Genomic DNA, 17,987 nt, shown 5'->3' with positions numbered 1-17,987 from the left:
ATAACCCTATAAACTCATTTATCAACTATCTTCCTTTTCTATATTATTCTTGGCACTCAGCTAAGACTGCTGATTGAAGTCTATCGTACCTTGTATTTTTACATTCTCAAGTAAGAACTTAAGATTATAAAATGTGCAGTAAAAAAAAAACAGAAAAAAGAAAACTGATGCCAAGAGTTGCTTAGCGTGTCCTTGGGAAGGAGAAGGATGCCAACACCCATTAACCTATGTTAACTCTGCTGGGTGACCCAGCACTCACTTTCACGTGCTCTGATTTGGTTCTCACACCATCCTGGATACATCCAACTGCAGAAACCAGTGGGCCGTTCCTGGCATACAGGACAGACATGGGCCAGGGATGTCCCTCTCCAGTCCCAGGGATGCAGGGAGTCCACATGGAGGGCAGTCAGATCCCAGGTTCCAGTGCAGATATAAATAAGCTTTACTATCCCCTCAAACAAGCATCACCAAGCCTCCCTGGCCTGGCTGCAAAACCCACCTCTCTTGAAGTAGGTCCCTTCACCCCAGCCTGAATCTCTCGACTCTGCGAGGAAACGTGAGGAGCTGCCTTGGGTCCCACTGTAGACAAGCAGCTCCTGCCAAAGCAGACACATTGCCTCGGTGCAGGACTGACTTTTCCAAGACTCACCCCACTAGAAGTGGGACAGTGGGAGGTTATACAAAAGTGAACTAAGGTTGGAGGAAGTCAATTCCTAGTTCCACTCAGCTTTAGAATGACCACTAATGGCCCGTTAGACTAGAAACTGATTCCAGGTAACAAATGACTTACAAATATATTGTACCAGAAAATGGGTAAAACTTTGAGTGGTTCTCCTGTGGGCATGAGAAGCATCTTATCCCTTGTCCCTTCCTGTAGGAGAGTTCTCAGCCTCGGACAGCTCCCTTAATGACATCCAGGATACCCAAAGGCCGCCCATGCCCGACCCCGGCCTGATGCCCCTGCCCGACGCTGCTGCGGATTTGGATTGGTCCAACCTGGTGGATGCTGCCAAGGCATATGAGGGTGAGTCTGCTGATGATCCAGGCTGGGCCACACTGAGGTCGTGGGCAGCCTGAGTGCTCTGGACACACTGACAACACACACATTTTACCAGCACAGCCAGAAACCAGTTGAGCTAACAGTTCTTGAGCACTTGGTAGGGGCCCCCACTGTCAGATTTAATCAGGTGGAACCCAGTGTTTCCTCTACATAGGAATTCATCACACGGATGCCTCGCCTCCCCGTATCTGAGAAGGGCAGAGTGCAGGGGAATCCTAGCTGTCACTTGACTGAAAACAGCACGTGTCCGGGAGAGCTTTTCATCACGTCGCAAAGACGTCATTGTTCAATGCAGAGTTGGATCTGTTAGGATGCTTGTCCTGCTTGGCCCGGCCCCAGGCTCCTGCCTTTGCTCTTCTCACTCATCTCTCGGGTGTGTGGTAGCAGGTGTGCTTCTGCCTGCCTCGTTCCTACGTCAACCCACTGGCTGTGTGCTTGCGTTAAGCCAGTGGTCCTTAAATGCAGGCCCTTCGACTAGTGCTGACCTGCTCTGCTGAAATAGAAAGAAACTAAAAGTATTGCTGTGTGTGTTGACCTGAGGTTGTCATAGGTCTTTTTTTTGATAGACTGACTCTGAGGTTGCCCTTCCCGATTTTTTGATGCTAAAATGGTCTTTGTAGAATGATGGTGCTAGCAGATGATTGGTTTTGAGTTTTTGTTTTATTGCCCTTACTTGGAAGGATTGAAAGTTGCTCTTCAGTCAAGCTCCAGTTTGAGGGAGCCAATTGCCTAGGCCATGGAATTCAGAAGTCAGACAACCACAGAGCAGTGAACAGTGAATCCCCATTTTAGCTGATGGCAATTCCCCAGGACTAACTTGATTGTAAATTTCAGTGTGTTGGTCACTCTCCTTCACATAAAATCACAGTTTTTTTTTTTTTTTAACATCTTTATTTGAGTATAACTGTTTTACAATAGTGTGTTAGTTTCTCCTTTACAACAAAGTGAATCAGTTATACATATACATATGTCCCCATAACTCTTCCCTCTTGTGTCACCCTCCCTCCCACCCTCCCTATCCCACCCCTCTAGGTGGTCACAAAGCACAGAGGTGAACTCCCTGTGCTATGCTGCAGCTTCCCACTAGCTATCTAATTTACATTTGGTAGTGTGTATATGTCCCTGCCACTCTCTCACATCGTCACAGCTTATCCTTCCCCCTCCCCATATCCTCAAGTCCATGCTCTAGTAGGTCTGTGTTTTATTCCCATCCTACCACTAATCTCTTCATGACATTTTTTTTTTTTTTTTTAGATTCCATATATATGTGTTAGCATACGGTATTTGTTTTTCTCCTTCTGACTTACTTCACTCTGTATGACAGATTCCAGGTCTATCCACCTCATTACAAATAACTCAGTTTCATTTCTTTTTATGGCTGAGTAATATTCCATTGTATATATGTGCCACATCTTCCTTATCCATTCATCTGTTGATGGACGCTTAGGTTGCTTCCATGTCCTGGCTATCGTAAATAGAGCTGCAATAAACATTTTGGTACATGACTCTTTTTGAATTATGGTTTTCTCAGGGTATATGCCCAGTAGTGGGATTGCTGGGTCATATGGTAGTTCTATTTGTAGTTTTTTAAGGAACCTCCATACTGTTCTCCATAGTGGCTGTATCAATTTACATTCCCACCAACAGTGCAAGAGTGTTCCCTTTTCTCCACACCCTCTCCAGCATTTATTGTTTCTAGAGTTTTTGATGATGGCCAATCTGGCCGGTGTGAGATGATATCTCATTGTAGTTTTTTTTGTTTGTTTGTTTGTTTGTTTGTTTTTTCTTTTGTGGTACACGGGCCTCTCACCGTTGTGGCCTCTCCCGTTGCGGAGCACAGGCTCCAGACGCGCAGGCTCAGTGGCCATGGCTCACGGGCCCAGCTGCTCTGCAGCACGTGGGATCTTCCCAGACCGGGGCACGAACCCGTGTCCCCTGCATTGGCAGGCGGACTCTCAACCACTGCGCCACCAGGGAAGGCCCTCATTGTAGTTTTGATTTGCATTTCTCTAATGATTAATGATGTTGAGCATTCTTTGATGTGTTTGTTGGCTATCTGTATATCTTCTGTCTATTTAGTTCTTCTGCCCATTTTTGGATTGGGTTGTTTGTTTTTTTGTTATTGAGCTGCATGAGTTGCTTATAAATTTTGGATATTAATCCTTTGTCAGTTGCTTCATTTGCAAATATTTTCTCCCATTCTGAGGGTTGTCTTTTGGTCTTGTTTATGGTATCCTTTGCTGTGATTGATGTCATAGAGTGTTCTGCCTATGTTTTCCTCTAAGAGTTTGATAGTGTCTGGCCTTACATTTAGGTCTTTAACCCATTTTGAGTTTATTTTTGTGTATGGTGTTAGGGAGTGTTCTAATTTCATACTTCTACAGGTAGCTGTCCAGTTTTCCCAGCACCACTTATTGAAGAGGCTGTCTTTTCTCCACTGTACATCCTTCCCTCCTTTATCAAAGATAAGGTGACCATATGTGTGTGGTTTTATCTCTGGGCTTTCTATCCTGTTCCATTGATCTATATTTCTGTTTTTGTGCCAGTACCATACTGTCTTGATTACTGTGGCTTTGTAGTAGAGTCTGAAGTCAGGGAGCCTGATTCCTCCAGCTCCATTTTTTGTTCTCAAGATTGCTTTGGCTATTCGGGGTCTTTTGTGTTTCCATACAAATTGTGAAATTCTTTGTTCTAGTTCTGTAAAAAATGCCAGTGGTAATTTGATAGGGATTGCATTGAATCTGTAGATTGCTTTGGGTAATAGAGTCATTTTCACTGTGTTGATTCTTCCAATCCAAGAACATGGTATATTTCTCCACCTATTTGTATCATCTTTAATTTCTTTCATCAGTGTCTTATAGTTTTCTGCATACAAGTCTTTTGTCTCCTTAGGTAGGTTTATTCCTAGATATTTTATTCTTTTTGTTGCAATGGTAAATGGGAGTGTTTTCTTAACTTCATTCTCAGATTTTTCATCATTAGTGTATAAGAATGCCAGAGATTTCTGTGCATTAATTTTGTATCCTGCTACTTTACCAAATTCATTGATTAGTTCTAGTAGTTTTCTGGTAGCATCCTTAGTATTCTCTATGTATAGTATCATGTCATCTGCAAACAGTGACAGCTTTACTTCTTCTTTTCCTATTTGGATTCCTTTTATTTCTTTATTTTCTCTAATTGCTGTGGCTAGAACTTCCAAAACTAGGTTGAATAAGAGTGGTGAGAGTGGGCAACCTTGTCTTGTTCCTGATCTTAGTGGAAATGGTTTCAGTTTTTCACCATTGAGAACAATGCTGGCTGTGGGTTTGTCATATATTGCCTTTATTACATTGAGGAAAGTTCCCTCTATGCCTACTTTCTGCAGGGTTTTTATCATAAATGGGTGTTGAATTTTGTCAAAAGCTTTCTCTGCATCTATTGAGATGATCATATGGTTTTTCTCCTTCAGTTTGTTGATATGGTGTATCACGTTGACTGATTTGCATATATTGAAGAATCCTTGCATTCCTGGAATAAACCCCACTTGATCATGGTGTATGATCCTTTTAATGTGCTGTTGGATTCTGTTTGCTAGTATTTTGTTGAGGATTTTTGCATCTATGTTCATCAGTGATATTGGCCTATAGTTTTCTTTCTTTGTGACGTCTTTGTCTGGTTTTGGTATCGGTGATGGTGGCCTCATAGAATGAGTTTGGGAGTGTTCCTCCCTCTGCTATCTGTTGGAAGAGTTTGAGAAGGATAGGTGTTAGCTCTTCTCTAAATGTTTGATAGAATTCGCCTGTGAAGCATCTGGTCCTGGGCTTTTGTTTGTTGGAAGATTTTTAATCACAGTTTCAATTTCAGTGCTTGTGATTGGTCTGTTCATATTTTCTATTTCTTCCTGGTTCAGTCTTGGCAGGTTGTGCATTTCTAAGAATTTGTCCATTTCTTCCAGGTTGTCCATTTTATTGGCATACAGTTGCTTGTAGTAATCTCTAATAATCTTTTGTATTTCTGCATAGTCAGTTATTACATCTCCTTTTTCATTTCTAATTCTATTGATTTGAGTCTTCTCCCTTTTTTTCTTGATGAGTCTGGCTAATGGTTTATCAATTTTATTTATCTTCTCAAAGAACCAGCTTTTACTTTTATTGATCTTTGCTATTGTTTCCTTCATTTCTTTTTCATTAATTTCTGATCTGATCTTTATGATTTCTTTCCTTCTGCTAAATTTGGGGTTTTTTTGTTCTTCCTTCTCTAATTGCTTTAGGTGCAAAGTTAAGTTGTTTATTCGAGATGCTTCCTGTTTCTTAAGGTATGATTGTATTGCTATAAACATCCCTTTTAGAACTGCTTTTGCTGTATCCCATAGGTTTTGGGTCGTCGTGTCTCCATTGTCATTTGTTTCTAAGTACTTTTTGATTTCCTCTTTGATTTCTTCAGTGATCACTTCGTTATTAAGTAGCGTATTGTTTAGCCTCCATGTGTTTGTATTTTTTACAGATCTTTTCTTGTAATTGATACCTAGTCTCATAGCATTGTGGTCAGAAAAGATACTTGATACGATTTCAATTTTCTTAAATTTGCCAAGGCTAGATTTGTGACCCAATATATGATCTATCCTGGAGAATGTTCCATGGGCACTTGAGAAAAATGTGTATTCTGTTGTATTTGGATGGAATGTCCTATAAATATCAAGTAAATCCATCTTGTATAATGTATCATTTAAAGCTTGTGTTTCCTTAATTATTTTCATTTTGGATGATCTGTCCATTGGTGACAGTGGGGTGTTAAAGTCCCCTACTATGATTGTGTTACTGTCGATTTCCCCTTTTATGGCTGTTAGTATTTGCCTTATGTATTGAGGTGCGCCTATGTTGGGTGCATAAATATTTACAATTGTTATATCTTCTTCATGGATCGATCCCTTGATCATTATGTAGTGTCCTTCTTTGTCTCTTGTAATAGTTTTTATTTTAAAGTCTATTTTGTCTGATATGAGAATTGCTACTCCAGCTTTCTTCTGATTTCCATTTGCATGGAATATCTTTTTCCATCCCCTCACTTTCAGCCTGTAAGTGTCCCTAGGTCTGAAGTGGGTCTCTTGTAGACAGCATATATATGGGTCCTGTTTTTGTATCCATTCAGCCAGTCTGTGTCTTTTGGTTGTGGCATTTAATCCATTTACATTTAAGGTAATTATCAATATGTATGTTCCTATTACCATTTTCTTAATTGTTTGGAGTTTGTTATTGTAGGTCTTTTCCATCTCTTGCATTTCCTGCCTAGAGAAGTTCCTTTAGCATTTGTTGTAAAGCTGGTTTGGTGGTGCTGAACTCTCTCAGCTTTTGCTTGTCTGTAAAGGTTTTAATTTCTCCATCAAATCTGAATGAGATCCTTGCTGGGTAGAGTAATCTTGGTTGTAGGTTTTTTTCCTTCATCACTTTAAATATGTCCTGCCACTCCCTTCTGGCTTGTAGAGTTTCTGCTGAAAGATCAGATGTTAGCCTTATGGGGATTCCCTTGTGTGTTATTTGTTGTTTTTCCCTTGCTGTTTTTAATATGTTTTCTTTGTATTTAATTTTTGACAGTTTGATTATTATGTGTCTCGGCGTGTTTATCCTTGGGTTTATCCTGTATGGGACTCTCTGTGCTTCCTGGACTTGGTTGACTATTTCCTTTCCTATATTAGGGAAGTTTTCAACTATAATCTCTTCAAATATTTTCTCAGTCCCTTTCTTTTTCTCTTCTTCTTCTGGGACCCCTATGATTCGAATGTTGGTGCATTTAATGTTGTCCCAGAGATCTCTGAGACTGTCCTCAGTTCTTTTCATTCTTTTTTCTTTCTTCTGCTCTGCAGTAGTTATTTCCACTATTTTATCTTCCAGGTCACTTATCCGTCCTTCTGCCTCAGTTATTCTGCTACTGATCCCGTCTAGAGTATTTTTCATTTCATTTATTGTGTTGCTCATCGTTACTTGCTTCCTCTTTATTTCTTCTAGGTCCTTGTTAACTGTTTCTTGCAATTTGTCTATTCTATTTCCAAGATTTTGCATCATCTTCACCATCATTATTCTAAATTCTCTTTCAGGTAGACTGGCTATTACCTCTTCATTTGTTAGGTCTGGTGTGTTTTTATCTTATTCCTTCATCTGCTGTGTGTTTTTCTGTCTTCTCATTTTGCTTATCTTACTGTGTTTGGGGTCTCCCTTTTGCAGGCTGCAGGTTCGTAGTTCTATCATTTTTTTTGGTGGCTGTCCCCAGTGGCTGAGGTTGGTTCAGTGGGTTGAGCAGGTTTCCTGGTTGGGGGGACCAGTGCCCCTGTTCTGGTGGATGAGGCTGGATCCCATCTCCCTGGTGGACAGGTCCACGTCTGGTGGCATGTATGGGGATGTCGGTAGCCTTACTGTGATTCTAGGCAGCCTCTCTGCTAATGGATGGGGCTATAGACCTGTCTCGCTCTTTGTTGGGTATAGGGTGTCCAGCACTGTTCGTTGCTGGTCCTTGAGTGAAGCTGGGTCTTGGTGTTGAGATGGAGATCTCTGGGAGATTTTCGCCGTTTGATATTACGTGGAGCTGAGAGGTCTCTTGTGGACCAGTGTCCTGAGGTTAGTTCTTCCACCTCAGAGACACAGTCTTGACACCTGGCTGGAGTGCCAAGAGCCTTTAATCCACACGGCTTTGGGGAGGTCTGAGGTCTTCTGCCAGCGTTCGGTGGGTGTTCTATAGGAGAAGTTCCACGTGTAGATGTATTTCTGATGTCTCTGTGAGGAGGAAGGTGATCCCCGCGTCTTACTCTTCCGCCATCTTCCTGCTCCTCCGCTTCATGAAGTTTATCTAAGGTTGTAGCTGCTGCAAACACCCTCCTGGTCAGGTCCAGCGTGTCCTTCTGTTATTGAGTCCGCGCTCGTTCTGCCCGCTGCACGACAGGTCAACAAAATCGCAGATGAGGTGTCGAGGCAGGGAGTATGACTTTATTTGGAAAGCCAGAAGACGGCAGACTAGTGTCTCTAAATAACCATCTTCCACAGTTTTGTTTTTTGTTTTAATTTTTACTGGAGTATAGTTGATTTACAATGTTGTGTTAGTTTCAGGTGTACAGCAAAATGAATCAGTTCTACATATACATATACCCATTCTTTTTTTGATTCTGTTCCCATATAGGCCATTACAGAGTGTTGAGTTCCCTGTGTATACAGTAGGTCCTTATTAGTTTTGTTTTATATATAGTAGTGTATACATGTCAATCCCAATCTCCCAATTTATCCCTCCCCCCCTTACCCCCTGGTAACGATGTTTGTTTTCTATATCTGTAACTCTACTTCTATTTTGTAGATAAGTTTATTAGTACCCTTTTTTTAGATTCCACATATAAGTGATATCACATGATATTTGTCTTTCTCTGTCTGACTTACTTCACTCAGTAGGACAATCTCTAGGTCCATCTATGTTGCTGCAAAGAAGTTTTGGTTTTTCAGTGGGAGATTTTTTTTTTTTAATTTGATTTCGTTTCTTGGCTCAAGCCTGAAGTCTGTGTATTTTGAAACAGAGGTGGTGTGGACCTAGGCTAAAGCCCACCAAGGTGGCCAGGAGTTAGGGAAAACATACTTCAGGAGGCCTCAAGAAGCTTAGTACTAGCTCTTTACTGGCTCTTTAATGCGTTTTATGTTGTCCCTGAGTGGAAAGCATCGGTCTGGAAATTTGGCACGAGGCCTGTTTCCAGGGAAACAATAGAACGGTACTTTTATGAGCAAGGGAAAAGCTGGAATAGAAGTTGAGTCACAACAACTGTTTTTAAAAGAGAAATGACAATGTTACTATCCTCTTCCAGCTAAAACAGTAAAAAAAAATTTTCCTACAAGGGTTGGGAGATAAGGTTTCCGATGCATTCCTGCCCCTTGAGTAGATCTGACTGTGCGTGTAGGCCATTTCTTTTAGAAATGGAGGGCCCCCATGGAGGGGGCCCAGGATCCAGTTCCAAAATACTGAATGGTTTCTTCTCTCCGCTTCAGTCCAGAGAGCCTCGTTCTTTGCTGCTAGTGATGAAAACCATCGCCCTCTGAGTGCTGCATCCAACAATGACCAGCTTGAAGACCAGGCTCTGGCCCAGATGAAGTCTTACAGCCGGTTAGTCACCCAGTGGCGAGGGTACCACCCCACCCCACCCATCACCTCCACTAGTGACAGACAGCGGGTGTGGGGAAGAGGGAGGCCACATGGATCAGCTGAATGAAGCTCATCACTCCAGTGCCAGACACTTCACTTTTTGTTCGAACGCTTTGTAACCAAATACTGTAAACACCATGAAACTGTTCTTGATGGCTTAAAGGTCGTCATTATGAATATTCATTATTATTTAATGCCGTAGTACATTTATGCCCTCAGGGTTTATTAGGTAAGGTAAGAGAAATCATTTGTGCTGAATATCCTCGGACTCCTATGCATTTAGTCCTTGAGTCTGGTTTTTGAGTCTGTCGGTTTTGAAGCTGTCAGTTGGTCATGCTTGTAAATGTTCCTGCATCTTAGCAGCTCCCAACGTTCTGCTTCAGACCTACATTAGAACTGGGTCACCAGGATAGGTAAGATTTATATAAAATAAGTAGAAGTCAGAGTCCATACCCTTAACTCAGCTACTGCTTTTTTTTTTTTTTAACTTCTTAACTATGTAGAGGCTGACTTTTTATTTCCCCCTCAGTTTCAAATGGTGAGGTTGTTGGATAAATGTGTGATGTTCTTATATATTAAAGCATCCCAAAAGTCAGCCGTGGACACATAGTAAGCCCTCCTTAATGGAGAATAATTTCATCAATTTGAAATCTCTTAAAACCTTTTGATGACGGATAAGAATCCAGGTATCTAGAAAACTTGGTCACAAACGGCCAATAACAGGAAGAGTGAGGTTGGCATAGGTTTGCACAGATACCGGCGACTTGTGCTTGAAGACTTCTGAAGCAAGTCTGTAAGGAAACCTTCTTCAAGAGGAAGTATAAGAGCAATGGATCGTTTGTTGTGAGTGTAACACAGATGCTGCATTTATCCTATTGTTGGGACAGTTGGGGAAGGAAAGAGGCAGTTAGTTTGGCTGTTGAGAACTTTTTTAAAAATTGCAGAGTCAGGGGCTTCCCTGGTGGCGCAGTGGTTGAGAGTCCGCCTGCCGATGCAGGGGACGGAGCCGTGGCCGCTGGGCCTGCACGTCCGGAGCCTGTGCTCCGCGGCGGGAGAGGCCCGCGTACCGCAAAAAAATAAATAAAAATTGCAGAGTCGAGGGGAGAGCCCCAAATGTCCCTTTTTAGGATGAAGAGAAGTCTGAGTGAGCAAAGACTGTTCCCCTGAGAAAGGATTATTAAGCAGTTCCTAAATCTTTGCAGAACCTGTAGAGCAAATGCAAATGGAGTTAAACATGTTCTTAAAGATTATCAGTGCACTCACAGTCACAGAATTCATTTTGCAGACCTTCAGAAATCAAGATACGCCACTGAGAGCTACCGACAGCCAGCAGTGGCTGCGTCAGCCCTGTCAGGCGTGGGGACTGTGCACTCAGCGGCTTGTGATGGACAGCCCTGCCCCCACCCCCAGTGTCTTCTGTTCAACACCACTCTTATTCTGTCACATCTTTGGCCTTCAACCCATCCAAACCTGACCCGCTTGTGAGGTGACGCGGATTGCAGCTGACCACTTCCCTTTTAAAATCCATTCACTGTCAGCTTTTAATTGGTCGTCCTGTCTTTCTTAGAACTGAGGAGGTCATTATCGTTCCATTTTATTTACAGCCCTGTGGCACTCCATGCCACTGTGGGCTTGCTGTAGACCTAGAATGAGCCGAAGACGTTGACACAGCTTATTTTAGGTCAGGAATTCCAACTTGAACTTTGATTTTTAAAGTGAAGAATACCTTTTGTTTCATGATGCCAAGAGTTCAGAGTCACCACCTCTTCCCTTTGACCTCTGGAAAGAGGCAGCTGCCAGCTGGCTCCATGGAAGCCTTCAGAGTCTTGGTTGTGTGAGGCTGAGGTTGTGTTTCTGGCTAGAACTCACCTGGAAACTTTTTGGAGCTTGAATTCAAGTAGAGGAGAGTCGGGGAAGGAGAGTTGACAGGTCTTCAGCCCCTGCCTAGCTATGTCATCTGTCCAGCTGGTTACATGGCCTTCTCATCCTCTAACGAAGGCCCCCTCCTTTTGGTGTTCCGCTGGCGTGGTATTTTTAGCACTTAAATGAAATGGGAGAAAATAAGAAAATTGTGGGGCTTAGAGTTTGCTGATCATAATGGCGCAAGAGCTTAAGACATTAAGGTTAGACTGACAAGCTTCTGAAAGATGTAGCCTTATTTTTTTAATATTTGCAGGTATTGAAACTAGTCTAAGTTAAGACGTGGGCCCGATGACTTAGTCGCCACTGGGTGAGTGGCCACGGGCTTTACTTACTTGGGATGCCCCAAGGTAGAGCCTGCCCTAACCCTCCCCCAGCCAACATGCACACACAGAGGAGTATAACTCCTCCTCTTAAAGCCTCTAAAGAGATACTCATTTCACTGTTGGACAGTTGTGTCTGCCAGAAAGTTCTTCTTGTGCCGCCAAAGAGACCATTTTCACTTATTGTCCTATATTCTTTTGTCACAAAGATGCAGCATCTTTAACAAAGGAAGCCATTGATTAGCCGTAGTTCATACTTGTGTTACCTTTTGTTAAGACTGTCATTTTCTTTTTTAAAATGAAAATGCACGGTTGTGTCACCATACTGAGCAATTGGACATTGAAAGCCATATTGTAAATTCAGGCGCCTCCTTAAAAAAAAAAAAAAATGCCAAACAAAGCCAGCCATGGAGGCTCCTGCCAGCAAGGTCTTTTGTTTCTTGTTCCCAGCAGTAAAAATTCCTCTCCCACTCTGGCTTCTAAAGTGGACCAGCTGGAAGGTATGCTGAAGTTGCTTCGAGAAGATCTGAAGAAGGTAAACCATATTCTCAAAGCAGGTTACCCAGTCCACGCAAGCTGCCCTTGAACTGTGAGAGCCCTTTGTCAGCAGTGTGTGTGAGTGGAATAAGATGTGAGCGTTTTCCCTACCTTCTCCATGCACGTTTAGGGAGCTGCTTAGAGCTTGGTTCCCACTGACACACATAGTGCAGGAAAGCTTTCATTGTCACACGCACAGAAAAAGCGTTCCCTTTTTTGTGAACGTCTTTAGACCTCAGTCAGCCCCTCTCCCAGCCTCCCCGCCCCTGGTCCACAGCCCAGACCCACGTGTCCTCACTGCTATTCGGGCTCTTACACCAAAAGAATTAGATGCTGTTTGTTTCTTGAGTGGCTTTATATTAAGACAGGAGCCCCCAGAACAATCGTCTAAAATGGAAGACAGCCCTCATTCCTTACAACTTAACAAAGACATTAAACTACGCAGCCACGTATTTACATTCCAAAGTCAACCTGTAGCGGATGCCTCTGGAAGTCCCATTCCCTGGGTTGAGAGCATCTGAAGGCCCAGCACCAGGCCACACAGACGGCTGTTGAGTGGCATGAAGGAGGGAAGTGGGTGAAGGGCGCACACAGATCCACAGCCACTGCTAGCGGCCGGGCAGGGCGAGGCCGCCCTTAGTTCTTTCCTGCTCTGCTCGCCCTCCCAGGAAAAAGAAGACAAAGCTCACCTTCAGGCGGAGGTTCAGCACTTGCGAGAGGATAACCTGAGGCTGCAGGAGGAATCCCAGAATGCCTCCGACAAGCTAAAGAAGTTCACAGAGTGGGTCTTCAACACCATCGACATGAGCTAGGCCGGGAGGGGGCCGCAGGGGCGCGCGTCCTTCAGTGCCGCCCGCGAAGGAAGGCATCCTCCGAGCTCCCGCCCCAGCTCCCAACTTCGCCCCCTTTAGGGGAGTGCACAACACAACAATTGCAGATCAACAATCATTATCTGCCTTTTGTAGAAAAGAAAAAGAAAAAGGTAAATAAAAATTTTAAAAAGTAAAATAAAAGTTTAACTGCTAAAATGTGAATGTCTTTATTTTTTTGCACAATATCTTTATCTGTTATGTATTTAAAAAGAAACTGGGCCTAGGACCGGGGTTTCCCCCACTGGCCCACCTGCCTCTATCTCCATCAGCTCTTTCTTATCTATTTCAGGTAACCCAAGCTTTCCCTCAGTATCCTGACAAATGTCGTTATTCCTAGGAAGACAATAAAGTTTTTAAAAACTGTTTTATTTGGGGAGGGGGATTTCCTTACCTTTGTTCCTAAAATGCCTGGGGAGGGAGGTGCTTTGAGAAAATGCCTACCTCCCTCGAGTGGCTTGTGCATGAGCTAGTGATGTCTGTCCCTATCTTACAGAGATCAGCAGGATCGGGGTTACTTGACAATAACAAATCAGTGAACCAGAGAGAGGCAGAGACGGAGGCTGTGGGCCACACCCCTTTTCCATCCTGCATTATGACATCACTACTTCCTCCTTCCTTTCCCTGGGAAAATGGTCCCAGGTACTGTGTGCTCCTCTGAGCTGGAGCCCTTTTTGTTTGGCTGAAGTCAGTCCCTCTAAAGTGGGATCAGCCTCTCTGTAGCCTCCTGGCTCCAAACAGTAATTGGTTTCAGAATTCCTCCAAACTAAAAATCATATGATTGGTATGCATTTTGGTCAAAAGCAGAGTTTTTGTTTGAGATTTTTAAAGATAACGTGTGGCAAAATTGTATTTTTAGCTTTGCTCAAAATGATCTTATTATTAAATTAGTAAATCCTTCTCTCCAAAGCAAGACTTCACCGGTGTTTGTAACTAGGAAAAGTAAATGTTAAATTGTGAACTTTAATACTTACTTGTTAGGAGCAAATGACTGTGATAATGGAATGGCCTTTTGAGACCTGCATGTCCCAATGTACAATTTCAGCCCAGCATTTTCTGCATCCTTGTGTGGCCATCCAAAGGATTCTGCTGCAGAAATGATTGATGTGCTATTTTTCCTGTCTAGTGATGCAGCTGCTTTGGGCCCCTGGCCATTGTTCCAAGGCTCTCAGTCCTGCACAGAACAGAGAAACTGGGTCACTAGTGTTGAGAGGCCCCAGGGGAGCTCCTGGTGGCCTTGTTTTTTGCCTTCACAATTGTCACTAAATTGCCACCTGTGCCCCTTCAGCGGTAACTCTGGTCTAAGGGAACGTTCAGCTATCCAGTGGCACCTGCTCAGAAGTTCCCTGCCCCAAGTAATCTCAGCCCATTCCTCTCTCCATCCCTGAAAGAAACGGGATGGATTTTCCTCTCTTCTCCCCCGCACCCCCATCACTAGACTTTTATGCCACCGTTTCGTTCACTATTGTGATTTCTCCATGGGTTTTTTTTTTTTTTTTCTGGTGACATTTCTGTCATGGAAATAGGAAGGTTTCGGAGTGCTCTGTAAAGATCTCAATTGTCTGTCTCTTTCTCTCTTTGACTTGTATGAAGGAGATTGTACATTGCCTGATATCTCTTTGTAAATGAGAAATACTGCTAACATCCAAGCATTCTGAAGTCTTGCTTATCCTTCTGAGTTTAGTTTTTATTTTGTTTGGGGACTTGGGGCAAGCTATTTATTAGAGTTTTGCAACAGAGTTCTTGTTTGAAGCCTTTAAAGACTACTTGTAAAATTCAAATAATAAAATTCATTTTAAACACTCTTTTAAAACACTTTGGTGTTATTGCTTGAGGTTTTCTTATTTATTTTTCTTTTCTTTTCCTTTCTTCTCTTTTCTTTTCTTAACATCTTTACTGGAGCACAACCGCTCCACAATGGTCTGTTAGCCTACGCTACACAGCAAAGCAAATCAGCTATACACACACATACACCCCCATATCTCCTCCCTCCTGCGCCCCGCACCCCCCACCCTTCCCATCCCACCCCTCCAGGTGGACACAGAGCACCGAGCTGATCTCCCTGTGCTATGCGGCTGCTTCCCACTGGCTATCTGCTTTACATTTGGTAATGTATCTATGTCCATGCCACTCTCTCACTTCATCCCAGTTTACCCTTCCCCCTCCCCGTGTCAAGTCCATTCTCTTTCTTATTTGAAAGACCACCCAGTAACTCACTGACCCTCCTTGTATCCTTATTGTTCCATCAGACTCCATTAACACCCAAGATGATCCTTGAAACTTTGTCCCTTTTAGAATTTTAATAAGCTTTTATACTGTCTGTTCACATGTCCATAGAGAATTCCTAATTTGCCCTCTCTGCTTACGATTTACTATTTGCAGAGCACTTTATAATTAGTTCCCTCTTCATTACCCGTGTGTGGATTGTCCGTAACAACACTCATTCCCTGAGACCAGCACATTTTGGACTCCTCTACGGCATCTCCCCAACTCTCAATGTTAGATGTCATATGCTCAGGGAATACAAATGCCTGTTAATATTAGACTGTGCAAAATGTAATTAGGAAAGTTAATCTACTGAAAAAAATCACAGTGCATTCCAAAGCCAAATGGAACCAAATTTTTTAAATCTACCATGTCACTGTTCCTCTCCAGTGGTGCAGCTAATTGAGAGCTGACAGTATAGTTTCTTCCTTTTATTTGGTTCAGCAATTCTACAAATTCTAGAATTACAAGACAGGCTAAGACTGGATGCCACAAGATACTCTGATTAGCAAGCTAAAAAGTCTGTTTAGACCATGATTTTTACCTGGTTTAGAGGGTTTCCGAAGGGCTTGGACATGGGTTGTGAGTTCCTGGGAGAAGGGCGCCATTGACCTACATTGATGGAGGATCTTCATCCATGAGCTGACCGGAGGAGCCAATTGGTTGCACTACAAGTCTGCTGCAGGTGATAAACAGATTGGGTTGTGTTGGATTACTGACTCTGTGGATGGGGATAAAAATGGTAGTACAAGGGCAGAGGAAATAGGCCCAGCAAGCTTAAGCCATTTGCCTCTAGTTAAATGCAGAGCAATGACCTGAACAGAGTACAACCTCACAGTAGATATATGTAACCAACCACCTGGTGCTATTTCCCCAGAACGAACAAAATCGAGATTAAAGTGCAAGGTGGCACACCTTGTTCAGAAATGCACTTAAATGGTAAAGGCTTGGGCATTGTTAAAGATGAACTGTTATTTTAAAAGAATGAGAGCACGGTAATACCTTTTCCCTGTATTTATTATGCCACTACGGACCTGTCCATAAGGAATCAACATACTCTAATAAAAAAAGGCATTTGACTTGGACTCAAATCCCATCCAATTGTGTAGCGGCTGTGCCTTTAGGTAAATTACCTAGTAAATTTGAGTTTGGTTTCCTATCTGGTAAAATAGCAACAGCCTCATATTGTTTTAAGGATTAAGTGGGATCGTAGGTGTAAAGCTAGTGACTGGCAAATTCAAGGTACTCAGTAATTATGTGTCTCTCCTTGTCTTCCACCTCCAATATGTTAGGGCTTTTATGTTGTTTTTCTAGGAGTCCTAACATATTAATAGGAGAGGGGGATGGAAGAGCCAGCATGAGCTCTTCCACTCTGCCTAATATCGGCCCGGGGCTTTTCACCGTTTGCCCTGTATTTTAGAAGAGTGACTCAGACTTGAGCTTGCATCATCACAATCACCTGGAGGGTTGGTTAGAAACTTGGGTCACTGGGTTACATCCCCAGGATCTGTAATTGGGCAGGTCTGGGGTGGGGACTTTGTATTTTCTCCAACTTCCCAGGTGATGATTTAGAAGCAGGGCTTTTGTTGAAGAATAGAGTTAACAAGAGGATAGCCATGCCCATTAGTAATTGAAAGAAAGAGATGCTACGATGCGAGGCTCTTAACCAAGTCCAGAAACCTGAGTATTATTTTGACACGTTGGCTAACCACAGAGCACCTTACCGGAGGAAACAGGCTTAAGTTATAGCTAAAGAGAGCTGAGGCAAAATAACTTTTTTTTTTCTTTTTTACTAAAAAGGTAATTTAGAGACCCCTTTGCATGAAATTTTCTGCCACTTGACTATTTTAAATTCTTGTGTTACCTGGATGTGACTGGAGTGTCCTTAACTACCACTCATGGTATGAGACTAGTTACCAGGTCAGCAAGGAGTGACTTTGGTGACCTTGAGGGGCTAACAGTTTGGGAGCCAGGCCCGCAGTGTGCGGCTTCACGGGAGTACAAAGACCGGGAGACTAGGTCCCAGGCTGGGAGCACTGAATTCCAGTCACTAATTTCCAAATTCAGCCCATCCTGTTTACCCTACTCTCCAAGAACCTATCAACCCTCAAAGTTACTAGACAAGCACATTTCCTGACTGCCCTCATACCTGCTCCAAACTTAAGAAATCTATCCTCATGCTGCATCACAGCCCATTTTCTGTGCTACTGTCCAGAGAGAAGGAAAGCATTTCTGATCCTCTATATCCTTTAGATAAGCCACAGCTCAGGCTTGAAGACACTGGCTGTCTTTTTGGAGATCATTATAACCAGGCTTTTATTTGCTGCTGCTTTGTCCCCTTACTGCTCTCTTTTCCTCGGGTCTCCCACCTCTCCCCAGAAGAGTCGGCCAGTGTCGTGCTCCTCTGTTTCCTTGTCAGCTGAGCCCCTCTGGTCCTCCATCCTTAAAGATCCAAACATCTCCCCCTCTCATGCCTTAGCGCATCTGAGTCATCATACCTGAGACCCAAGAGAGCTTTCACCTTCCCTGTCTCTCATTACCCCTCTCATTATACGCCTTCACCGCGATTGCCTTTGGTCCTGTGAACATGCCTGTCTCAAATGTCCTCCCATTACTTCTAAATGAGCACACGTCACTATGCCCCTTAAAGAGCTCCTCTGCCAGGACAGCCCCACCTTCAAATACATGCAGCTCATGTTATCCTTCAAGTTGTATCCCTCATGACCCATTTTCAACCTGAATGATCTCCCAGGCAAAATCCCCTTAGCTTCAGGCATTTTACTCTGTATTTTTAAATACTTTCCTTAAGGGATTTCATCACATGTTCTAGGGATGCATCCATCACTCCCTGTCCTTAACCAGAATGCT

The 17,987-nt window shown here is 43.1% G+C and overlaps 1 protein-coding gene across 20 annotated transcripts in view; it reads left to right on the top strand.

Annotated features, from left to right (window-relative positions):
• SIPA1L1 (signal induced proliferation associated 1 like 1) overlaps window positions 1–14,667 on the top strand; it is a 389,114-nt gene extending 374,447 nt beyond the window's left edge. For 16 of the 20 annotated variants that reach the window (XM_067028218.1, XM_067028236.1, XM_067028235.1 and 13 more), the window contains 4 exons: window positions 878–1,024; window positions 9,052–9,166; window positions 11,899–11,983; window positions 12,654–14,667. In XM_067028218.1, coding sequence (XP_066884319.1) covers window positions 878–1,024; window positions 9,052–9,166; window positions 11,899–11,983; window positions 12,654–12,797 — 491 coding nt within the window. In that variant the 3' untranslated portion in view covers window positions 12,798–14,667. The remainder of the gene's footprint in view (window positions 1–877; window positions 1,025–9,051; window positions 9,167–11,898; window positions 11,984–12,653) is intronic. The other 4 variants (XM_067028229.1, XM_067028223.1, XM_067028224.1 and 1 more) reach the window with 1 other exon arrangement.
• The last annotated feature ends 3,320 nt before the right edge of the window (window positions 14,668–17,987 follow it).

This window comes from Kogia breviceps, chromosome 3 (genome assembly GCF_026419965.1).
Source record: "Kogia breviceps isolate mKogBre1 chromosome 3, mKogBre1 haplotype 1, whole genome shotgun sequence".
NCBI classification, from domain to species: Eukaryota; Metazoa; Chordata; class Mammalia; order Artiodactyla; family Physeteridae; genus Kogia; species Kogia breviceps.
The sequence above is the reverse complement of the archived record's forward strand: the minus strand, read 5'-3'. Positions and strand labels throughout refer to the sequence as shown.